We start from the raw sequence: 24,812 nt of genomic DNA, 5'->3' as shown, positions 1-24,812 counted from the left end.
GGGATAATTCTCCCAAAAGACACAGCTACCATGTGGCCATGCACAGATTCTGAGCAGACACATCCCACACCCCCTCTGGGCACTCCAGACAAACTCGGCCTTTCCTTACCAGCCCAGCCCTCCATCCTCCTCTGCTCCCATCCTTGCCAAGGCACCATGCCAGCCTGCTTAGCATTCTGCTCTCATTGCTGGGACCAACCCTGGCTGCTAAGGAGCTGAGCCTGGTGGCTGTGAGCATCTCAGTCCAGTGTCCCCATCCCCCCCCATTCTGGCTCGCCTTATGATTTCTCCTCAGGGACAACCACTGAGCAGGACCACGTCTCCACGCTGATCCTTTGCTGATAAGCCAGCTGCCAAGTCTCCAGCACTGTGACAAAAGAGTTTTTCTCTTCCCAGCAGGTTTTTCTGCTGTGAATGACAGAGGAAGGTGGAAAACTGAACTGCCTGGCACTCCTTGTGGGCAAGAGGCTTCAGGGGCTCCTTCCCCCCTGCAGTGCTGGCAGAACATGGATCTTTTCAGGCTGAGCCTGGGCTGTATTTGCCTCCTTCCTTGGCTTGAAGGTAAGTTTCTTCTCCTTTGGGGTAGCTGGTAAGTGAGAAGCAAAATGCTTCCCAGGCTTTAACCTGCTTTCCTGCTGAAGTGTATCTTGGGTTGCAAAGCTCTGAACCCACCAGCTGTAAAACAAGTGGTTCTGGGCATGTTTCAAGGCAGCATTTAAAATAAGATTAAACACAAGGGTACTGGGGAGTGAGGGGCTGGCTGGCAAGGTACTGGGATGGTTTGGTCAGGGACATTGTGGCATCACCCTGGCCATTTTTATAAAGTGCTTTTAAACAGCTGAGAGTATCAGGTGAACAAACCTGCTCTGGGGTGAGACAGGCACTAAATGACCTCCTGAGCCCTCTCTGCTCCAGCTGCTCCTTCCCAGCAGAAGTGAGTGGGCTCAGGACATACAGTATGAAAGAATATGGTGGGAAGAAGAGTAGTAACTTGTTGCAATAGTCCTGCTCCTGTGGCAGTCATTTGGGACTGGGATGTTCTGGGGAGCTGCAGAGTCTGTACAACTCATCTCCATGGAACAAATTGGATGGTGGCTCCTTTTAACATCCAGCTGTTTGCTGAGGTTGCTCAAATCCCCTCTCCTGCTCGTACACAGGAGGGTTTTGAATCCAAGCAGCCTTATTTTTGATGTGCATGGGTGGATGAGGAAAGCAGAGGTCCTGCTGAGCATCATCCAGCAGAGCTGGAGCAGTGCTACCCAGGAGCAAATATCCATGTGCAGCCCTACCCGCTGCCTCCCTGTCCCACCATGGGCAGTGGGCAGCATCTCTTTTCTTAAAAAGAGGCAAAGCCTCTGAGCTAGTAAGTAATTCCCTTTTTATTTTGCCATGATGTCTGAGATACCAGGTTGAAAGACTCTCATTGAAATAAATCCCTGAAGTGCTTCGAGTCTGGTTGAGTCCATGAGTCTGCAAGAACAGCCCAGAAGTTTTCCAGGTTACCTGCCCAGAGCTTTTCAAGTTTCCTAGACCAGAGGGCTACAACTATTTGGGGTGCACAGCTGGATGTTTATGCCTTAAAGACAAACCTCAGACAAGCAGCTCTGACCAGCAACTGCTACACAACCTCTAAGTATATGTTCCCTGGGTTTCTTTGAGCAGTTAGCCCTCAGTTTGCTTTTGCAGCCTCTTCAAAGGAGAGGTTTGTGCTCCTACAGATCTGACTTTTATCCATCTGCTGCTGGGTTTTTTGCACCCCAAATCTTGCCAATTAAAGTACATCCATCAAATTGAATGACTCCATTTTCTAAAGCCACAGGATAGGAGTATGTCACTGTGGTAGTGAGGGCTGAGGATACACGTGCATCTTTTCAAAGTTACAAGAGATCTGGTTAGAACCTGGAGGTGACACCATGGTGGGATGCCAGAGCAGAACAGCCTTCAGGGTCTTGCTCTTTCTCTCATTCTAAAACAGATCTTGTCTCTGGTGTTAGAAGAAAGTGGCTCTTTACTGCTGCCAAATGATAGGAGCCCCACGTCTGTGTGTTATTAGTAAATTAAGGATCACAGGACCTTTGGCACAGGACATTTATTTTCCTTTCCAGTGAAATGCTTTTGGTGCAATCACATGATCAGCATTTCAGACAGACTACTAATAAATGCACAACTGTTGTGCAAGAGAGGAATTTATTTTCCCAGTACCTGGCCATGCCCAAAGCAAACTCAGGGAGCAGACAGCAAACATGTTCTTGCTTGGAGATTGTCTCCCCCTGCAGCAGCCTCTCCTCATCTCATCCTGCCTAGAGCTTCTGAGTTTTAAAGAGTGCCAGCAGGACAGAGGTGCTTGCCTCTCTACAGACCTGAGAGGGTTCAGTTTCCTACTGGAAATCCTGGACTTGCCTAAGCTGGCAGGAATAGTGGTTTCTTTGGAAAGTCCCAGCAAGCAAGGATGGAGCTGAAATGTTTTCTTAGGAAGACAAACCTAACAGTAACCCACTAAAATGAGATGTGTGGAGGGAATTAGGGCACCAGCCAGATCTGGGCATGTACAAGCAGGAAGAGAATACCTGGAATAACCCCACATTTAACACTGACTCTCAAGTCCCATGCACTGAGAGTGAGGCTGTCAGTGGCTCTCCTCTCCTTGGCTCTACTTTTCCAGCCTCCCATTGGAGACTCAGGGGACTTCCTGACCCTGGTGTGTCTGACTCTTTTGTGGCTATCAGATGACCTCGCCCAGCTTGCTCAGGCTCTCCTTGGCAGCAAGGATGCAAATCTGCTGTGTGTCTCCTGCATGCTGTGACCCTTCCCTCAGCACCCTGTGTCCCATCTGGGACTGATCCCTGACCAGGCAGCCCCTGCCTATCCTCCTCCCAGGGGCTGGTTTTCCCCTCATGCATAAGCTTCATGTTGACTTCACCAGCCTCTCCTCCTTCCTGTTATTTATCCATGTGCTTTTCCATGGCAAAACCTTTCTTCTTCTTCTGTGGCTGTTCTGCTCTCTTGGAGGCCTTTGTGGAGACCCTTGACCAAAAGTGGATCTTGCAGTAACATGGAAAGCTATCAAGCCTTGTTGGTTAAATAAAAAGTAAAATAACCTTTGGAAAGTAGCAATAGCTGGAGAAAATCCCACAGGCTGATTTGATTGCCAGAAGGAACAGCTGGGAGCTTCTCTTGGGGACACTGGAAAATAATCTGAGTGCAGATTTGAAAAAAGTATTTGCAGTCAGGTACGTGTACTGACAAGGCATTTGACATCTTTGACATCTAATTATTGTCTCTTTCGAGTAGGCTTTTTTTACTCCACCATAAAAAATGACACAGATTGACAGGAACTGATCTGCTGTCTGAAATGATGGAAGTTGTTCTCCATAAACCCAGAGCTCCCAGTGGCCAGGTAGCTGCTCACTCAGCTCCAGCTCTTCCTTTTCTGCTGGTCCTGATGGGCATGTGCCCATTTGCTCTCCAACAAGGAGTCCTCAGGCTCCATCTAGCATTACCCTCTTCACAGGTAGATTGGCCACATCCACTGGCTTGCCATGAGTATTTGTGTCCCTAAGCTTTACATCCAAGTAAGCACAGTTACAGCCCAAGGGGGGACCAGAGTAAAATACAGATAATGTTGGCTTCAGTCTACAGCTTTTTTTTTTGCAAAAAAAATACCTAATTCACCTCCCGCCATACTGGTCTTGGGTATAAATTCAGGCAAAATAGACAGCAGAGTGCCAATCTCACTGTTGTCCTGTACACATTTGGGTTTCCTGCCTTTGACCAAGAACAGCTGGGTCACCAGCTCCCTCTTACCACAGCTGGAAGCAAGTGTCTTCCAGCTGGTTTTAATTTCCTTATTCCAGGGCTGGTTTCCTGCCAGGGCAGCAGAGAAGGGCCTGGTCCCTTGGATGGAGGGGGATCTTTTCTTGAGGAGTTCTTGGTGGGTCACATTCAAGACTCCTCCTGTTTATTTATTCAAGGCCTTGTTTGCCTCTGCATGATAGCATCTCAAGCTGCTTGCTTTAGGTATACTCAGGGTACTGTTCCTACAAGTGCTTTTACAGGGAAACACTGAGCACTGAGCTCCATCTGCATGGGGAACCCTCCTGCCTAAAATGGGAGCTTCCCTGTTCCACCACTTCTCATTTCTATCTGGTCCTGACCCTCTGCAGGAGGTAAAAACCAGGCCCTCTCCTCCTGTTTAGAAGAGGCAGGATGTGATAACTTCAGGCCGTGGCAGCAAATAGCTCCTGCTGCTATGGCCAGCCACATGGGAGACTCTTCTGCCCTCACCCAACATGCTCCATCCAGATGTGCTACAAAAACCCTACTCTACAGCTAGGCCTGAATCTGAATCCCAGCAAGGGACAGAAATTGTGGTAACTTTTCGTTACCAGTGTGAGGTCCAGCAGCAAGGTCAGGAGGGCAGGGGAAGTTAGATGCTGTGCTGGCCTGCAGGAAGGGTCCAATAGTCAGTACCAGGATAGGGAGCTGTGTTGTTCTCATCAGCAGTGCATCTGAACAGCTAAAGATGGCCTTCACCACATGCTCTGGTTAATTTTTCTTCTCTGGGGCTGGGGGCATTTCTAGTAAGAGCTGGAGTCCCTCACAACTGTTTTTAGAGCTATGGCAAAGACCAAATTGCTGGCAAAGCACCTTTGAGAGGATGCGAGTCTTCCAAAACTTCTTCTCACCTGATGCCCATTGAGCTGGATCAATTGACTGAGAAGATGACCCTAAATCCTAGGAGAACTGATATTCAGGGTGTTATGCAAGAAGGCAAAGATATGTAATGTCTAGGAGAATGGTGTGGGTCAGTGTCCATCAGTGTATACCCTGTAGGGAACTGGGTCACCTGCAGCAGCAAGCAGTGGAGGCAGATTAACCTGAGCCAGAATAAATCCCTAGCTTGTCTCACCATAACTCAAGCTATGGCACTGCTGGCTCCAAGGTTTCTCATCCATGGGCTGTGCTTTTTTTGGGTGGAAGCAACAAAGACAGCTTGGAGATGTTTCTCCAAGCCACTGTTGCTATGTCTTGGGTGATCCAGGATGACTTGCTGTCTTACGGTGGTATCTAAGAGCCACATTTGGGAGTTCCCCTGGGCTGTGGGATGTCTCCAGGAAGCAGTCCTTTCAAGAGGTGCAGTGGCTGCTGCAGATGGATGAGTACCTTTGAGGACAGGCAGAGGCTGGAAAAGGTAAATTCCTGACTGTGACCCTGTGGTCACCTTTTCCCAACAGAAAACACCTATTTGGCACTTTTATCCTAGCTAATTATCCAAATTAAAGGATTTTTCAAAGAGTTAGGAACCTCACCAGGGAGGGCAAAAGATACCAAAGGCAATGATGAGGTTCCTTGGAAGCCTGAAGTGGTTTTGGAACCTGTGTTTGCTCAAATCTGACTTCCCTCCTCAGAGCCTCTAATCAGACAGACCCATGCCGAAGCAGTTTGCAGAATGGCTTTGATCAAGCCCCCCCAGGCACTGCTGAGAAACAGCAGAAACTTTCCTAGCCAGACTGGGATTACTGGTAACCAAGGTTTTCCTGGTGGCATTACCTTAATTAGGAATGTTGCACGGTTTTTGCTTCTAATCCTACAAGGAACAGCATGTCCCAAGGGTGGCCATGCTGCCGAGGGGCAGCTTGCTTGCTTTTCTTTCTTGTAACCAGAGTGGCAATATCATATGACAAACACGCTGGCATTAGGAGCCTTTGCTAGAAATTGTTTATTTTGTTCCTAAAAATACAAAGAGGCCAAGAGATGCAAGCTCAAAGCAGGCATCTACTCAGGCTCTGTGGGTAAGGCTGGCCTTTTCTAGAGATTCTGAGCCCCATCCCCAGGGTGTACATTGGATGCTCTGCTTGCTCCAGGTTAACCTTTCCAAAATGTCATGGCTGATGGCCTTATTTGCTGTGCTGCTGAAGAGTGAGACTTGGCAGTGATGGGAAAAAAAAAAAGTAATTTGCCTCCTGAGTAAGAATTCTCAGTGTCTGATGTGTATCCTAAGGCAAATATGCTCCAGCTTTTTTTGTGGTTCTTATGACTGTGTGGGGCATCCACAGTGATCATCAGTTACATGTAGTGTAAGTTACTCACTGAGATTACAACATTGCAACCTCAGGAGAGCAACATATAGGCAGTGGATGGATGGTGAACCTGCATGATGGACATGGACTCACATCTTGGCAAGGATGACACAAAACATCACAAAGAAGATCCTGCTGTTGATAGCTCACCAAACAGAGAGCTCAGGGTCACTGTCAGTAGGGAAGACACAGACCACTCAGAGGAGCAGAATTATGGCTCTAGCTTTGCTGCCACCTTCTTGTGTAAGATTGAACCAAGCAAAATTTAGGTAGACCTCTCTTCCCGAGCTGTAAAATGGGAGCTATACTTTTATACCACACCCAAGACTTCATACTTCACACCCAAGATATGGTGTGAAGATAAAAAAACTATAAACAATTTGGTGTCATATGCTACTGAGGGGCTACACACATTTCAGAGGAAAGCACTTCAGCTGCAGTGTTGAGGTTCCTCAGCTCACGTGTATTCTTGTTGTGGGAGGGCTGGCACGGACCTCTGCAAACTGACACCTGCATAAAGCCAAGAAAAGCTGGTAGAAAAGCACAGCTTAAAAGTGGAACAGGCTGGTAGGTAACATGGGGGAACATTATGCTTGATGCAGCCATGCAGGTAACAGAGTGATTCTTTAGAAGATAACATACACAGTCAGGGACTGTACACAGAGAACAACAACAAAAAAACATATCCTGAGTTAAACAGCAGTGCTCTTCAATTATTATTTTCTAAATGAAACTTTGAAATGAACAGTCACTTCTAAGAGAAGAAAAACAAAACAGAGATTCTGGCATGTTTAGTAATTAAAATTATGAGAAAAAATTTTAGAGGAGCGACATAAAGAGCATAAAAAACTACTAACAGAAATTTTCAAATGTGTCTGAAGTACGAACTCAGTGGGGTTGTAAGGATACCACTAACTTAGTAGTAAGAACAACCATAACAGGGTGGGGTTGAAAGGCTGAATACACAATTGCAGACTTGGTCAGGGAGGTCATCACAAAGCAGTACACCCTCAAACAAAATTGTTGAGAAAGGAAGGGGTAGGGGAGAAATTGTATAATCTGTGGCAAATGACAAGCCCAAATGGCATTCACACTGAGTTAGAGGAAAGTAAAGATGTCATTTTTTTAAACTTCTATGGCTTAAAGCAGCCTCAGCATCAAAGGTCTGCGTTACGACAATTGTGTGCACCTTCAGAGTGATTCCTGCAGAGTCTGGGGAAACACAGGTCACTTTGTTGAAGTTTGGGATCAGGCAAGTCAGTGGAAACAAAGAATGGAATTTGCAGACAGACAGAAACACAAGAAAAGTCAATGCAGCTTTTGTAGCGGGCCTGACATCTGTGATGGCATCAATGAGTTTACCATAAATGTGGTAAGATGATCCAGACTTTGTGTTGTGTTTGCAAAGGCTTTTGGTAAGATACTTCCACCAAGGCCCTTAAACTGCATTCTCGTGGAGTAAGAGAGAGATTTCAGTCCCTGGCTGGTACAAAGAGGTGGAATAAGTTGACAGTGATCACAGTACAGGGAAGGTTTCAGCAAGTGCTGAAAAAAATCACTGCTGTTTGAGACAGTAATCTTGAGGAAAGCGGTGAATAATGAAGTTAAATTTTGCTGATGACACAGAATTATTCAGAATAATCAAAACAGGACTTGGCCACGTGAAGCTGCAGGAGGAGATCATGGTACCAATTGAGCAATATAACAGTTTTTGAACTTCAGATTATACAGAACGCAGGGTACATGGGAAAAAAACTTTTTAACTATTTATACTCAGTGATGCTCTTTTCCTTGGCTAATACATTTTAGGAAGCAAGCACTGCTGTCCTTGCTGCCCTAAGTGAGCTCTTTACTTGTTTTATCCTCTTTCCCTGTTTGCAAATGCTAATAGGGTCCAGCCAAGTGCTGAAAGCACGACACTGGGTTCAGGAGTTCATGTTTTTGTGTGATGCTCAGATCATTGCTTTGGAAATGGGTTTCTCCCAGTTAAGGTGAAGCAAAGAGGTGACAATCCTGGATTACCAGGTCCTAGAAAAAAATGTGGTGTGGGTATTGTATAAATCCCCTTGCATTATGTAAATCTTATGGGAGCTTATGGGACATTTCTCTTCCTTTGGAAGCTGGCAGAAACTCAAGCCCAAGATGCATTAAACACCTTCCCTCCATTTAGCCCTCATAAGGGGTAAAAAGGACAGGACTCACAAGGTGTTCACAGATCCCCCCCCGAAATTTAATTTCAGTTTAGGCACATGGGCTCGGGAGGAATTGCCTGGATCAGTGGTTACTACAGGTCCACAAAACTTGATATCCCAGCATGGACACATCCTTCCTCACCTCAGAGCTGGCACAGGAGTCATACTGTAGTTTCTGGCTGCCTCTCCCCACACATCCAGGCTGAGCAGAAATCCTTGAGCATTTGCTGATTGAACAAAGCCCAGGCATTATTAATCTAGCAGACCCCTAGAACTTCCTGACAAAATTTGTCAGAGGTCTTTTAAGCTATTGTTCATCCACTAGGTATTGTGTACTGGCTTCTGTTTACACCGTCATTAGTTTTTTCAGGTACTGAGCCAAGTACTCACTGCCAAGGAAAGCATTGTTCTTTGCTTTGGGAGGGAAAACTCTGCAGAAACTGTTGTTTAGATAAACATCAGTGTTCTCATCATCATCACTTTCCAATCTCCTCTTAGTCTTTATGTGCAGTACCGTATGGTGATGGGGCTTTCACAACTGACTCCTGGGGAAAAGAGGGGGAAAAACAGCTACTACAAAAGCTGTGAGTTACCATGTGTTAAAAGATTTCTCAGATATCCCTCTGTCCCTCTGTCTTAGGCATAAAATGCACAGCAGAAGGTACACTGACATCAGTGACAGATGGTTTAGCATTTGACATTTCACTCAGGATGTTCAGAAGCCACACCTGGTGATTTTGTACTGAAAACAGGAGCAATTAGCTAGCTAACAGGATAATATCCATCCAGCTATGTTGGGACACATTTCTATTAAAAGCAACAAGCAATTATAGAAATTGCTTCAAACCGTGTGTGTCAGCTGTAACCTCGCTCTCTTACAAACAGATCCTTAAAAATGGATCCCCCTTCGTGCCTGGGGAACACAGACCAACCTCAGGTATGCTAAATTCATACATGAGCTGTGTCAGCCAAGTACTCCCAGGTTCTGATGGGGTATGGTTTTGTCTCAGCATTGCTGTAGTATCACCAGAAGCCACTTGATGGAAACAGCAGTCCAAGGTGGCTTAATTCATCCCCGATGAATAGCACCTGGAGCATCTGGGGGTTTCAGCTGCTTTTTGTAAAAAAGATTTGATCAGACAGGAGCAAAAAAAAGCCAAACCATCCAATTATTTGGGAGGGAGGGATGGGTGGGCACCTGTCTAAAGCAGCTGAAATATGGAATTATATATAGATAGGCACATATTGAATAACTATATCACTTTTCAAATTTTGTGAGTTTTTCCTCACTAGCTAAGTGAGTTAGTTATGTTCTTGTTTCTCTTCTCCAGTATTACTCCTGGCTATTTGCATACCCTGTATTTTAAAGAAATGTCATTCTGGGGAATTAGGAAGTTGGGGGAACAGTTTATCTAGGCATGCCCATCCAGGAAAGGACTGGTGAGTTATGTCTCCACTTCCCTGGGGTATTTACAGTGTCTGGTGCTCAGAAGACAGAGTTGCATAGGAATAAACCCTGCTCTGATTGTACCCCAGTAGCAGAGGGACACGGCTTCCTCATCAGGAACAGCCGGCTGGAAAAGTGCATCCGTGTCTCCCACCACAAGACCAAAAGCATCAGCCTGGCTGACTGCAAGGTGCACTCCCAGCCTCAGCAGTGGAGCTGGGACCCTGCCACCAGGACCATCATCAGCCTTCAGACAAAGCAGTGCCTGACAGCCCCCATGACACGGGAGAAGGCTCTGGTCAAGCTGGAGCCCTGCGGGGACTGGGAACGCCAAGCCTGGTCCTGCAGCAAGAAGGGACACCTGACCCTGCAGAGCTTTGGCTTCCACCTTAGCACCAAGGAAGGAGGCCACAAGGTCTTTGTCTCGAGGGAGAAGGACAAATTCAGCAGGTGGAAGACTTCAGAGGATGAAATCATCTGTGCTGCTGCCTGGATGGCAGCCCCGAGGCCCAGCAAACCCACACAAGCAGCTGCAGACACACATGTGTGGATCTATGGAAGTAAGATGAGGTCGATTTAGCATCAGATAACATCTAACCTTAGGAGTCATCCAAGCCACCTAACACCTGGCTTACATTCATCATTCTAACTCATGGTCACTTTGACCCCATCTGGAGAGATATCAAATAGCTCCAAGTCAGCCCTTATTGGTACCAATACTTGGTACAGCTGGTTTCCAGTAGATACTGTTCAGTCATTTCCATAAAAGAATTAAGATATTAGGTATTTTTTTATATTTATAGATATATAATATATTCATATTAGGTATTTTATTTATATTACTAAGGTATTATTATATCCAGTAAGATATTTACAGGATCAGGTCACTAAAACCCAGATGCATTTCTGATGACTGGCAGAAGTCAAGTATTTTGGAAAGTTCATATGAATCAGTGCCCAGAGCTAAGAATAGCTGGAATTGCTTGAGCCTCCCAAATACAAAACAAGGAAGCCCCATAAAGTCGGGTGCTTAAGATTTTGAAGGGGTTTTCATTACTTACTAATGTCATTTTTTGGTAACCAGAACACCAGTGCAGCTGAAAGCCTCTTTTAAACTTGCATGAATTATTGAGGAGCTGCTATACTTGAAATGAGAAAAATAGTTGCTTCAGTTTCTAAGCAACATGTTACAGTTACCTCCTGTCAGACAGTGCTACAGTCACTAATGAAGCCATGGTTCTAACCATCATCCCATGCCTTCATCATCCTCAAAAGTAAACCTCACTCCTGGTGCCTGATGTAACCTTAAAGAGATTAATGAACCCAGCATGTGGTGGGAAGTGCTGCCCTCCCTTTGTATTAAAAAAAGCCAAAAGATCAGAAAAAATCAGTTTTATATTAACAGCTTTATGGCCTTGGTCTCTGCTGAATATATTTTAGCGGAGACTGGACACAAAAATGGCAGAAACATTGGTCTTGATGTTGCCAACAGACAACAGGGCTGATCAGTGCATCAAGATGTGACTGTCATCATTTGTCAGATGGCCTATGAAGGTCACTGCTACCACTGATAATTCATAATCAGGTCCATTTCCCTTTTTCATTTACTCACTTGTGCAAATGAAGGACATTTCAGGACTTTTCTTGTGAAGCTGTGTGCTGAACTGAGACCTCAAAACCACAATTCTTTACCCCATCCTCTCCTTCTCTCTCTTCTTCCACTACAGGAACCAAAAAAGGGATGGAATTCATAATGCCTCTTCTTCAGTGTCTGTCTCCTCTGTAGGTTATAAGGTTCCCAACCTTCCTCAGGGGAAATTATTTTCCTTACATGAGGCTATCCCCTACCTTGAGGCTTGATGGCTCCAGTGAGATTTTCAGCTTTGCAGAAATGAGTAAAGAGAAAAAATGATGAATCTGGTTGGCATAAGGAAATGGATTATAACCTTTAGACACAAAGAAGCTATATATAATTTGACATGAGATACAATAGCCTTTTTGGCTTTTGTGTGCAGACAAGATGGCCTTTTTACCAAGGTTTTTAATTAGAAAACTAGATGGTTAACCACATACCATGATGTAATTACCACAGATGTTACAATGTTATAATACTGATGCTATATATGTAATGTTACATATATATATATAATGTTATAATGTTATAATACTGACAAATGTTAGTGTTTATTTAATTTGAAGGTAAATACAACCAATACAAATTAGATACCATAATAAGCTAGTTAAATATAGACTAGGAAATGCGTGGAACATTTAAGATATGGGAAAAAACAGGAGTGAAAAGGGCATTTGCATTCCCCAAGGCAATGTTCCTGGCAGCCCAGCACTGCCTCAAAGCCAGACTCCACAAATAAGGCTGCGAGGGTCAACACAGAGCAGGCTTTGAATCAGGTTGTGCCAGCTGGTTAGTGCATCTTGTGCAAGCCAGTAGTGTTCCTATCAACCCCATGGATCAGCATCTACTGGAGGGAACCTCTGACTACTCAGTAATAACCTCAAAAGTCTATGTGTTTTTTCAGGCCTTTCTTACCTAAGATTCAGTTTGCCATTGACCAACAACTTTTGCTTGAACAGGTTGTTTGCTCTATAAATTACACCCCTGGTGTACCCATTGATGCTCATGTCACAGGAAAGGATAAGGTTGGGATAAGCAGTGTGGAACTCTGCAGAAATATCTTGGTTTTGCCACACACATAAGTGGCAAGAGGGGATAAGGACTATCACTGCATAAGGAAGGGGATGGACTATCACTGCCACAAGATTTCCCACAACACCCCCACTAGAAAGTAGCTGTTATCCCACATACCCTGCTTCTGTAGTCAAAATGGCAAGGCAAAGGAAACTCTTGAGCCTTGCAGAAGATAATCACCATCATTTCTTCATCTGCTGTGTCAGTAAAACCTGTGATGCTTAACTACAGATCTGCTTGTCTCTTCCTCACACCTCATCTTTTACCAACTGGTGTTACTTTTAAGACTAACACGGCAAGGCTGGGTTCCCTTCCTTGCCAGGCACTGAGTGTATCCAGATTCCTGTTCAAAAAGTAAATTATAATCATTGACATCTTTGCTTTATTTCCTCCCAAGCTAAAACCATTGATTCATCAAAGATGGATGCCGTGGACAGTGATTCTTCTGTGGGCTTGAATGACCCACCTCTGGCTAACAAATTTAACAGCACAGTGTCTCCAGTGAAGACCAGACAAGCATACCTCCCAGCAAACGAGGGTGAGCACTTTTCTTTTCTGAATCCATGTGTGAGAACAGCAGGAAGCAAAGTGTGGTTTGCAAAGAGATTACTCTCAGTATTTTCAGTGGCTGCAAGTACCTGGGTGCTTTGGAACAACTTCCATGTGTACCACTGAGCAGTTCAAGGCTTTGCTCTCACACGTGTTGAGATGTCTGCCTTGGCAAAGGGTGCAGTGATACAGCCATAGTCTTAACCTGGAAGCACAGCCATAAGAAGAAAATAAGCAAAAAAATATCTGTGGCTAGGGAATGATGAGAACAAGAAAGTTCCCTTTTCCCTGACAGCTCCAGACAAAGACTTACTGTGCAGCCCCAGGTAAAAGTTGGAGCTTCCTCCAGTCTAGCAGTGGAAGATGCTAATCTGAGTTTCTCTGCTTCTTCCTCCAGATGTGTCCCACAATCACTCAAAAAAGCACCATGGAAATCGAGGGAAAAATGCTGGGGCCAGGTTTTCAGGTAGGAAACAGGAAAGAGGAAGAAACCAGATGAGGGTTCATCAATGCCCCTCACCTTCCCATCAATAAAGAGTTTACCTGGGCCCTGCTGAGGATGCTCATTAGGGAATGACAGCACCAAATTATCTGTCTGAAAAACTCCTTTTAAAGATTAAACAAGTCTCCCTGGGCCTGGAGTATGAAAGTGAATGAAAACAAGCAAATGTTTTGACCCAGTTCACCAGGAAAAATAGATACCCTGGCAATGCACTGGCAATGGTGCCTTCCCCCTGCCCATATTAGAGAGCTGCAGACCAGGGTGGCATGAATAGTTACTATCTTCCTAGTGAGAAAAAAAAAAAACTTTTTTTTCTATTTTTGATAGAGGGGTGCTGTGCAGTGTAAACCAGGTGTAAGGTGTTTGATCTCATAAAAAAACCCAAAACCAACCAACCAAAGGAAACATCACACACAAAAAAACCCAAACAAAAAAACCCACAAAAACCACCAGCAGTTTTCCTGTTATCCTCTAGTCTTCAGAGATATTGCAGGGTTGTTTTTCTTAGCAATCATGGCTTTTGCTTAAGAACAGGGCTATGTACAGCTAATGCATGAATGTTTTCTATGATGTCCTTTCCAGGCACCAACTGGAAGACAGCCATGCTGGTCCTCAGCCCCTTGGCCTTTATACTGGGATTAATAATACTGACACTCAATGTTCATTACAACAAGTAAGTGAGAGAACACTCTGTTTGCCACTTCCCTGTCTAGGTATCTCAAAACAGGTCTTCATCTTGGCACCCTTCCCAATCCCACACCTGAAGCATTTGGCTCTGAGAAGACAGCTCTGCTCACCTTTGTCACCCTTATTGATTTCTTGTCCTTATCCCCCTTATCCTCCCCTCCCTTATCCCCTGTTTCTGATTTCCATGGTGCTTTTTTGAGTGATTGTGGAGGAAGAAGCAGAGAAACTTATCCCCTTGTCCCTGTTTCCCCCTTACTGTCCCACTCAAATGCAGACGACTGATGTTGGCTCCTTCTCCCTCACACACCCCACCACCATTCCTGAAGGTTTAGGGAATTTGGGCACTGTGGCTGCTGATCCAACTAAGAGACAGGCAGATGCACTTACACGACCTCTTCTCTCTCCTCCTAGGAAGAAGAAAGTCCTCTCTGCTCTGAAGAGTTCCCCAGCCCACAGCAGCAGAGCCGACTTACGGGAGCCGCCTCCCTTACGAAGAGGCCCTCAGCTGTACCTCCCACCATCCCGCTCCCCTTCCCTGAGGCATGGTGAGATCCTCATTGAGTGGAAAGATGGGACTGTCACACCTCTCTTTGATAACACGAATTATCAAATGGACTAGCACCACAAAAATAAGGGAGCTGCTGCTCCACGCTGTGTCACTCTTCCCACCAGGAAGGGTGCCACCATTCCCGGTCTCCTCCCTAGCTGGCTGTTTTGATGGGGAGTTTTAAGCACTGTTTGTTGTTTGGTTTTTGGTTTTGTTTTGTTTTTTTTTTTCTTTTAACACTTGTGAACAATCTCCTTGCACAGCATGAGGCTGAAGCAAGCAGAGCAGATTGTTTGACTTGTATAGGCACACGCTGCTTAGCTCCTCCAGAGCTGATTTAACCCAAGAAACCCCAGATTTAGCTAAAAGAAGCTGAGGCTCGTGCCAGCTGCAACTGTCCAATGCCCTGAAATTCTAAGGGTTACTAAGCATATGAAAAAGTAAATCTTTGGAGACAAGGTGTGAGAAACAGATGTCCTGATGATCCTCAAATCTCTTTTAAGACAAAAATACCTGCCAAGAGAAACAGAAGGTTGTCAGTTGCTTTGTCAGCACAAGAATATAAATAATAAGCACCACCTTCATGACTCAAGAGTCTCCTTCAGATACCTGCCAAAATACTCCTCCCACTAAGTTATCAATTAAGTTACACTCATTTTTCTAATATAAAATTTAGCACTCTATCATCTTCTCTGCATCACTGCAAGAGTCCTGCTGAAAGATAATGTATCTCTCAGAATATGCCTGTATTTACAATGGATTAGACCTTACTAGAACGCACAATCTCTTTCTCTATGTAGTGACAAGTGATGTCAGTGATGCTTATTGGGGATATTTCATTTTTCCAGCCATCCTATACCAGCAATTCCCTATAGTCATATGGAATAATCAATGAACAGACACTGCTCCAATTTTGGGCCAAAATATGGGCTCTTTATAGAAACGAGAAAGGCACTATTTACAGCCTTCACTCTTCTTGTATGTGCATAATTAACTGTGACCCATCACACTTAGTCCTGATCTTTTCTCAGTGAAACTTACAATGTCTTGGTGCTTTGCTAATATTCATGTATTTATGCTTTCCTTCTCTCTGATCCAGGAAATTACAAGCATGAGCTGCATCACTGTATTTGTTCAGTAGAGAAAGGGAAAATATATCCTAATGTGTTTCTTACTCACACTTAAAGAATTTTTGCTTTACTTAAACTAAGTTGTTGTGTTATTTCAGTGGAGCTTGGACTTCTCTAGTTTGATTTTATTTAACCTATGGCAGAAGTAAGGTCTTCAGGGAATTTCAAATCTCTCTTTTTTACTTTTTAAACATAGATCTACAGCCTGGTAACAACTAGACTGCCATGAGGTACTATTACAACCAAGAGCTTAGCTGGTCTCAAAAAAGAAAATACAAATCTTACTGATTCAGGGCATAAAAATCATAAAGGTTGGGAAAAAATGTCTTTCCCAGACAGGTTATTCCATAATTATTTACTGGAGGCTTTCCCACATACTCTTTGGGAAAATATTTTACCACTAGACGTGGGCAGAGGAAGAACTCTTTGTTCACCAATAAGCAGTGAACAAAAACAACCATCAGGATTAAATTCTGATTTTTCAGTGTGTCCACTTTAAAACAAATCCAAAGACTTTTGGGCCAAGTTTCCAAATGCATACACATCACTTTAGACAAAGAATTTGTGGGAACACTTCCAGTACAGAAATTGATCAAAATGCACATGTGGTGCCTCACCAATTACCACAGTTCTATCTTTTCCTACCACAATTAAGATGCCTGCCTTTGAAATTTTCTCCAAGGAGCACATCCCCTTACAGTGCATAGCACTTGTCAGCCTCTGAAACCTTGACACACTTTAGGAACATGAAGTATGAAATGCCATTAAAATTTAAACACTTACTTGGAGTTCAGCTGATGTTGTGCTTTCCAAAGCAGCAAGTGCTTGTGTTCATTATTGCTGAATGGGCAAAACAGATGACTTGTTAATGACTCTCTGTAATTATTACTGAATACACTAATTGCTCATAAACATGAAGGCAGTCACCACCACTGTTTACATACATAGCACTGGTTAAACAGTAGTTCAAACAATAATGAAAAAATAAGGCTGTGAAGCAGCACAGACTTTTAAAACTGCCTTCCCCCCTCATTTTTACTGATGTTATAGTTATTTCTCACCTACATTAGATGCTAGAGACAAGATTTTCCAAGGTACAGGCAGAGAAGCTGACAGTGCAAGCACTCATCATGAGATGTCTTAAAAAGAACAGCTGATTCTGCCCTGAGGCTGGACCAGGTGAGAGTGGGAGAGATTCTCCCTCCTCTGCTTCTAAAGACAGCTGAGAAACATGCAGAGCAACTGCACAAACTATGTGCTGTTCCCTCTCTGCTATCAGATGAATGCAGTGGTTTCAAGCAGTGTTCACAAACTAAACAAAACCTGACTGTAAAGTGAAGGAGCACTGAAACTGTTTGTGTATATATACATATTAAAGCTCCCTTAGAGTCTATTCCTTTTTTGGATGTGTATTATGTACATACACATACATAAGAAGGGGTGAGCTATAAAGGGGCTTTCATCAATCACACTACAGAAAGATAATAGGCTGATGAGCAAGACACAGTTGTACTAAAGTTATTAATGCATGCTGCACCACAGAATGAGCAACACAGTACTAAAATGCATCCCATACTTATCAGACCTGTTGTGCTGCACCTCTGGTATGTCAGGTCTTCTTCAGGTCTGATGTGATGCTGATCACCCTCATTTCACACCCAAAGCAAGGAAGTAAGATAAAGGGAAAGAATCCACTTTCCCCTACACTTATGTGGTTTGTGAGGCCCCAGTGCCTAAGCAGCAAAGGCTACAGCAGACACAGGGAAGAAGGGACATTTGCTGTCCCTAAAAGTTCCTCAGAATTCAGAAAACCTCATTCCTCACCTGAAACTATTAGTAGTGCCATCACACTTTTTTGGTATTTATGTACCAAAACATAAAAAAAATATGGCCCATTATCAGGGAACTGAATATGCATAATCACAAAGCATGCTACCAATCTCAGCTTCCAGCAATGCCAACAACAAAAATACTGCATATTTCCTGAGATATTCCATGCAAAAAATGCTATCTTAGGCAGACAGATTTCTCTTTCCCAACCCACCAAACAATGGATGGCCAAGGCATTCATGTTAAAGAATGAAAAGAAAGAACAACTTCAAGTTTATGATTTAAATGCTGTAACTGTTTACTCTTTGGATGGAAAAGGTTTTCATAACAGTACATTAGTGATGTACATGAATTCATGATCCAAACAAACAAGACCTGAAATGATTTGACAAGCTCTCACATCGTATCAGTGGAGGAGCTGGGAACAGAACTACTGCCTCCCCATTTGAAATGCAAGGTGCAACTTCTGCAGTAAAGATTTTGTTTTTAAAAATCTCCACTCATTTTTTCAACTCCACAGCTCTACACCAGCAAGTTAAGAAATACCAAGTGTTTGATTTTTCAAAAAGACCTGTGGTTGCTCAGCAATTCAAGGGGAGAAAAAAATGGAAAACAAAATGGAGACAGGGACAGAAGAAGTCTTTGTTAGCTGTGAGCTTCAGTCCAGACAACTCATGGCTCAATCAGATCACACTTATGTTAGCTAGGGGAGACAGGAGCAGAAGCTCTTTAAAAGCTCTTCACTGAATTTGTAGATTTAATAAAGAAAGTTATATTTCTGCAGTTATGTTTTCTTCTGGTTAAGAAAAAAAATACAGAAATACAAGCAGGACATATTTCTTCAAAAATTCCCCTTATTCCTCTCAAAAGCATTTATTCTTTGGAGCAGAGAAACTGATGCACTTCCTTCAGCATAGCTTGCATGTCTTCATATTCTGCAAATTTGCAAGCATCCTCCAGCTTCAGCCATTGGAAAGCTTGGTGCTCCTCCGAAAGCTTGATTTCTGTGTTACAGTCCTTCATTTCTGCCAGCCAGTAAACTACAGTCTTAGGTTTGCCATGGACAGGATAGTGTAGTTCTTTCCTGTAGCCCTCTATGAGAGTGAGCTGGCTGGCCTGAAGACCAGCCTCCTCCTCTGTTTCTCGTAAGGCTGTCTGCAGGTCATCCTCTCCTGGGTCCACATGGCCTGTCAAGAAGGTGAAAAAGTAAGTCCCTGAGGAGAAAACTCAGATTTTGTTTACTCAGTTGACAAGTAGGACACGTGAGAAGACAGAGATGTGAGTACACAGTAGATGGCACAGAATCACACAGAAACTGAAGAAAAGAGGCTGCTTTTCCAGCTCTGGTGTCTTGATTTGTCTTTGCCTTGTGGCCTTTAGGATCATACACCACAACTTCTGGAACTCCCAGTGGTCTGTTAGCACTAGGTATCTTTTCTTCCCAGTCTTCTGCAACACTCTGCCCCCATAATCAGAGAATAGTTTGGGTTGGAAGGGGCCTCACAAGATCATCTGCTCCAACCCCTCTGCAATAAGCCATCTTCAACTAGATCAGGTTGCTCAGATCCCCATCCAACCAGACTCTGAATGCTTCCAGAATGTTCCTCCTCAGATCTTACTGAGGACTGAGCACCTCATGAATGTTTTCCTTTACCCAGCTACAGGAAAGACTGCTTACCTACAAGAGTCTTAGTCCTGTCACAACCCTTTCCTCCCACAGCTCAGTTCTGCAAACAACAGCTCAGAAACAACCAGACCAGGCACTACCAAGCACCACTTAAAGGTGGGTTCCAGATAAGCAGTTGGAGGTGTTTTTGTTTCTCTCCCATACTCCTCTCTGTAAGACTAAAAGTCAGTAGGACTAAAAGCCAGCCCTTTCACCAGCTGTGTAGCTCTTCTATGACACATCATTTATTTTACATTGCTCAGAATGAGAGGTGCCACTACAAACAAAGGATAAATATAACACATCCCCAGCTGTTTGTACTTTTGTTGAGAAATGTTAGATTTGGTTTTCTCATGAAAGGTCCAGACCAGAACATAAATAGAACAAGCCAAGCAAGTTCTCAAAAAAGCAACATAGCAGGAGCTGGGAGACTTCAAGAGGAAAAAAAGTTAAGCTTTACTCTGCCCCTAGTGTCAATCCACTTTCTACATAGCTGGCTGCAAATAGCCAGAATTTCATCACACACATTAATCTTTCCTCAAGTCACAGGTACATGAAGCCACACTTTTTCTACTAGAACCAGGGTCTGTGGGGAAACTCATTTTACTTTCCCAACAGGTCTTGCTCACCTCCTTGCATATTAGAAGCTTAACCACCCCTTACAACACGACATCATTTCAAATGTAAAATATACTTCTATTTCAAGCAGCAACTGTGCAGAAAAACAGTATCTGATGTTATATTTGACATCTCTGATACTTAAGATCAAATACACCGAGGCTTTAACTACAAGCACTTTCCCCTTCTGTGTCAGCACTGCACACCAGGCTGCTTTCTTCTTTTTGACAAAGTCTGTGTTTCCATTGCTGGGACTTCTATGAACAGTTGAGAAGCAGAACCCAACTGGCCTTGAACAGCTGGATTACATTTACAATACCCACAGCAAATGTCCACAGAGTACCCATGAACACTAAGCAACCACTATTTTTTATGATAATCCTGATCTGTACACATCAAATGTGCCATGCACTGAGGCAGCAACAAAGCTGAAAGATTCAGTTTCAACTGAAGATTCAGTTTCAACTCAAAGGACATCAGTGCAACCTCACGCTTTCCAGCAGAGTGAAGGGCCACCACCTCACCCTGCTGTTGACAGCCTGAAGTTTAAGTTCATCCTGAAGTTTAAGTTCAGTAGGTTTACAATGTTCTCCAATGCAGTCTGCCTAATGACAGGGAAAAGGACTGCTGGCAGCGCCCCACACCACAGCTTCCAGGTCCTCCTGCATTATTGCAGCAAGCTGAGGAGGACACTGCATCCCCTTCCTGTCAGCCTTGCCTAGTGTCCCATCACAGTTCTAGCAGCAGAGATCATGCTGATGAAGCTCACATAAGGGGATCCAAGCAAGTCCAGTTTTATGACATAATTAGGGAACTTTTAAAATGCCAGTGTAGAACTGTAGCTGTACATTGCTTTTGTGTGCTCTTGCACAGATGATTACAGCTTCTCATCCTGTCTCCTGTCACATTAAATCTATGTCTGCATCATATACAAGTTATGTTACTGCACCACACAACCTGAGGATGCCTTTGAAGGCCACTCACATGGCAGAGAATATACAATGCAACAGCTTCCCTACATCAAATACTCCCCAAAACACACCAAGGTAATGTAAAAGGCTGCCAGCAGATTGTGGCTTTTGAACTATAAAACCTTGAAGGGAGGTGCTTCTGCCACTCTGCTCTGTTGAGGGCCCACCCAGAACACTGTGTCCAGCTCCTGAGTCCTCTGCACAGAAAGAAGGGGCTGGAGCACCTCTCCTGTGGAGACAGGCTGAGGGAGTGAGGTTGTTCAGCTTGGAGAAGAGTTTGGGCAGACCTTGGAGCACCTTACAGTACCTGGAGGGGCTACAGAAAAGTTGGAGAGGGAGTTTTCATAAGGGCATGGAGTGATAAGAGTGAGGGGGAATGGTTTTGAACTGAAAGACAGGAGATTTAGGTGAGACACTAGGAAGAAACTATTTACTACAAAAGTGGTGAGACACTGGCACAGGTTGCCCAGGGAAGTTGTGGATGCCCCATCCCTGGAAGTGTTCAGGGCCAGGTTGGATGGGGCCAAACCATTTGATAATTTAATGATTTTGAGTGTGACATGTGTGCCTGTGAGGCATTTCACTCCCTACTGAGATGCCAAGGAATCATTTTAATCTCTTGTCCAGAATTTATGTGTTCCCAGTGAGCATTTCTACATGGGCTGCTCCTCCTGCAACAACCAATCACAGACAAGCACATGTTTTTTATCTTTCCATTAGGTTGCAATCTGTACTCCCTTAGGCTTTTGGTGAAGTGTACAAAGGCAGAGTTTTGGAAAGTTTTGTCCTTTCCCTTAATAGGATAGCATAGTTGATACTGTTACAAGTTTTTAAAAAAAAAAAAAAAAAAAAAAAAAAATTGCAATTTTCTCTTTACAAAGTGTTCCAGCACTCTGCTTTAAGAGCTCTGCTTTTTACAAAACAAGAACTAGCAACTAGCAGGAAGAAATTTTAGAGGGTAAAAAGAAGTATTTAAGGAGGTCTAGAAGGAACCTGGAGTATTTCTGTGCTGAGGCTTTCCCTGATACCAGGACTGCAGCTACTATTACTGAACTATTACTACTATTACTGTCTCTATATTTATAAACAAGGTGTTACTCAGTCTTGGGGAAGCAGACTTGTCTCCTTTGCAACTTTATTAACAAGTGAGGATGGTTTAGGTGAAGACAGATAACAAGGCTACTTCTCTTTATTGTCCCAAACATCTCTGCTGCATGAGGTATGTGGTCTTCACCAAGGATCTCTTGAACTCAAAGAAACTCATACATCCTCTCAGAAAGGTGTTTTAAAGAAAGTTATCATAGATTTCAGTACTGCTTTCCAATGCTTCGTGGCAAAATGTGACCCTACTGACTGCACATGGCCTTAACAACCACCTACTGGAACAGCAGTAACTGGCAGAGGGTCAAGCCCAAACAAGAAAGTAATAAAAATTTCTCTAGCTACCCAATTACTTGCCCTGGAAGTGTTCAAGGCTGGGCTGGATGGGGCTTGGAGCAGTTCTTCCCACTGGTCTAGTGGGAGGTGCCCCCACCCATGCAGGGGAGGTTGGAACTGGATGATCTTTCATGTCCCTTCCAACCCAAACCATTCTGTGATACCATATGATATTATCACTTCAGCTGTCTGCTCCAGGTCTGCCAGCAGCACCAGACATCTGAGAAGCAGGATCAGGTGACCTGCCCAAATCACCCATGCCCAAGAGTTTATACAGCCTCAGCTTGCCAAGAATTTCATCCCCACTCTGCTGCACAAACAGCATAACCTGCAGCTACTGTCAGCCCGTGAGGTGCCTGACAAACCTGACCTGAGAAGCATTCAGCCAAGGATGAGCCTGTAAACTCACTCACTCCCCACACAAACAGCCCTGAAATGTGTCATCAGAACAAACATCACCTTTGGGTGGGGTCCAGTGATGGGTTCCATAGGATGTCTGAAGGAGGAGGTATTCAATGCAGTCAGTGACCTTAGAAGATGGTGCTGACTGCAGCCTCCTGTAGATGATCAAGCCACAAGCTCTCACAGCCATGTCCCTCTGTTAACTGCACAGAGAACACTGAAAGAGCAGAGAGAATAAAGCAGGAGCAACATACAACACAGATCTCAAACAAACCAGTGGTATCTAGCCAGGAAACAGATCTCAGCATGGGGTAAAAGTCATCCATCCCTCATCCCTTCGTGGTTACCACAGAATTAAAGTGCACCTTATTAACTATCTTTGACTTACAAAAAAATTGCATCCTTTGCTTTTAAGAGAAGCAAGCAGGAACATATACAAAAGCTTTTTTTAAAAAAAATTAGCAAGCAGCATGAAATATGACTTGCATAGTATTTCTTTCCTTCTGACATATTACAAACTACACCACAGGGGAAAAAAAAAATATCAAAAGGAAAGCCAATGAGTAACACTCTGAAACTTCTCCACTGCAAAAATTCAAAGTCTGTGCAAAGATAGCACCTCAACATTACTGAAAGAGGGATACAGAAATAACTGCCCAAGACAGATCCCATGCAGCAAAAAAGTCCTCAAAATGCCAGTGGCAGAACTGAGAAAATATAAATAGCCTTTCAGTACCTCATAGGGGCTACAGGAATGTGGGGGGTGGGGGATGTAACTTTTTACAGGCACGGAGAGATAGGATATGGGGGAATTGTTTCAGACTGAGAGAGGGAGATTTAGATTGGCTATTAGGAACAAACTCTTGTGAGGCTGGTGAGACACTGGCCCAGCCTGTCCAGAGAAGCTGTGGCTGCCACATCCCTGGAAGTGTTCAAGGCCAAGCTGGATGGGGCTTGGAGCAACCTGGTCTAGTGGGAGGTGTTACAGAGGGGTTGGAACTCAATGATCTTTAAGGTCCCTTCCAACTAAAAGCATTCTTTGAAAATGAATGTCAAAGGACAGGCTCTCTGCTGTCTGGGCTTTAAGTGATGCTGTTATACAAAACTAAGTTTCCTGGCATAGATGTTAAGTACTAATTCGATATAAACAGAAAGGAACACACCTCTTAAGTGATTAATACTGCAATCAATAAGCAGCGCAGCCAGGACAGCTGGTCCTATAGAGGAAAAAACAGCAACATGGGAAATCCGTGAGAAAGACTCCAGCAATTCACATTCCAAGCAGAATTCTGCATTTTGACAGACACGTTTCAGTCAGTAATAAACTTACACAACGCTGCCTCTCCCCGGGGTGCCCAGTGAGACCCCAAAGTCACCAGACTCGGCACCGAGTCCCTCACCAACACCCAAACGCCATGAGGCCGCTCAGCTCACTTAGTTAACCCCTCAACTTAGTTAACACTTAGTTAACACCTCAACTAGTCCCCGACCCGAGGATAACCCACCCACCCACCCACCAAAGCTGCGTCCAGCACAGGTTCCGCCCCTGGCTGATCCGGAACACAGGAGGCCCGAGGCGGGGAACCAGCTCCACCTCCCGGGAGCTCCGGGAAACGCGCGGAACATGGAAGAGCAAACCTCTCCAAAGGCCCACAACCCAGTGACAGCCCCCTACCCCCCACCCCGACAAGCCAGGGACCCCAGCCACCCCGAGACGACGCCGCTCCTCTCCGTGCCGCCGCCAGGAGTGACCCCGGGACCCCCCAGCATGCAGACCCCCACTGCCCGGGCTGAGACGGGGACCCAAGCCTGGAGGCCCGGGTGAGGCAGGACCCTTCCCCCCCTCCTCCCCCCCCCCCCCCTATCACGACCGCGGTTGTTGCCATGGCAACGGGGCGGAGGCTCAGGAGGTACCGGCAGCTCCCACCCGCCCGCCCTCACCTTCACTTCCGGGCCGCGGGAGTGGGCGGGGCGGAGGCACATGACTGAAGGCAGCCTCAGCCAATCACAGCGGGATAATATAAAAAAAATAAAAAAATAAACCGGG

The 24,812-nt window shown here is 44.5% G+C and overlaps 2 protein-coding genes across 5 annotated transcripts; one reads left to right on the top strand and one right to left on the bottom strand.

Moving 5' to 3' along the window:
* Positions 1-100: 100 nt before the first annotated feature.
* Positions 101-15,303, top strand: LOC139789448 (uncharacterized). 3 transcript variants are annotated; one of them, XM_071730208.1, is made up of 7 exons: positions 101-230; positions 400-561; positions 9,809-10,279; positions 12,824-12,964; positions 13,373-13,441; positions 14,060-14,150; positions 14,576-15,303. In XM_071730208.1, exons 2-7 carry the CDS (start codon positions 507-509, stop codon positions 14,781-14,783), a joined length of 1,035 nt encoding a protein of 344 aa, XP_071586309.1. In that variant the 5' UTR covers positions 101-230; positions 400-506; the 3' UTR covers positions 14,784-15,303. The 3 variants fall into 3 exon arrangements, with proteins under 3 accessions (XP_071586309.1, XP_071586310.1, XP_071586308.1); XM_071730209.1 differs by lacking the exon at positions 101-230 and having other exon boundaries at positions 237-561; positions 9,812-10,279; XM_071730207.1 differs by lacking the exon at positions 101-230 and having other exon boundaries at positions 237-561.
* Positions 15,304-17,944: 2,641 nt separating this feature from the next.
* NUDT2 (nudix hydrolase 2) lies at positions 17,945-24,760 on the bottom strand. Of its 2 annotated transcripts, XM_071730210.1 has the most exons (4): positions 24,707-24,748; positions 23,929-23,982; positions 22,823-22,968; positions 17,945-18,858 (listed from the first exon to the last, which is right to left on the bottom strand). In XM_071730210.1, exons 3-4 carry the CDS (start codon positions 22,953-22,955, stop codon positions 18,545-18,547), a joined length of 447 nt encoding a protein of 148 aa, XP_071586311.1. In that variant the 5' UTR covers positions 22,956-22,968; positions 23,929-23,982; positions 24,707-24,748; the 3' UTR covers positions 17,945-18,544. The 2 variants fall into 2 exon arrangements, with proteins under 2 accessions (XP_071586311.1, XP_071586312.1); XM_071730211.1 differs by lacking the exon at positions 23,929-23,982 and having other exon boundaries at positions 24,707-24,760.
* Between the last annotated feature and the right edge of the window lie 52 nt (positions 24,761-24,812).

The sequence above is a fragment of the Heliangelus exortis genome, chromosome Z, assembly GCF_036169615.1.
Source record: "Heliangelus exortis chromosome Z, bHelExo1.hap1, whole genome shotgun sequence".
In the NCBI taxonomy this organism is placed as follows: domain Eukaryota; kingdom Metazoa; phylum Chordata; class Aves; order Apodiformes; family Trochilidae; genus Heliangelus; species Heliangelus exortis.
The sequence above is the reverse complement of the archived record's forward strand: the minus strand, read 5'-3'. Positions and strand labels throughout refer to the sequence as shown.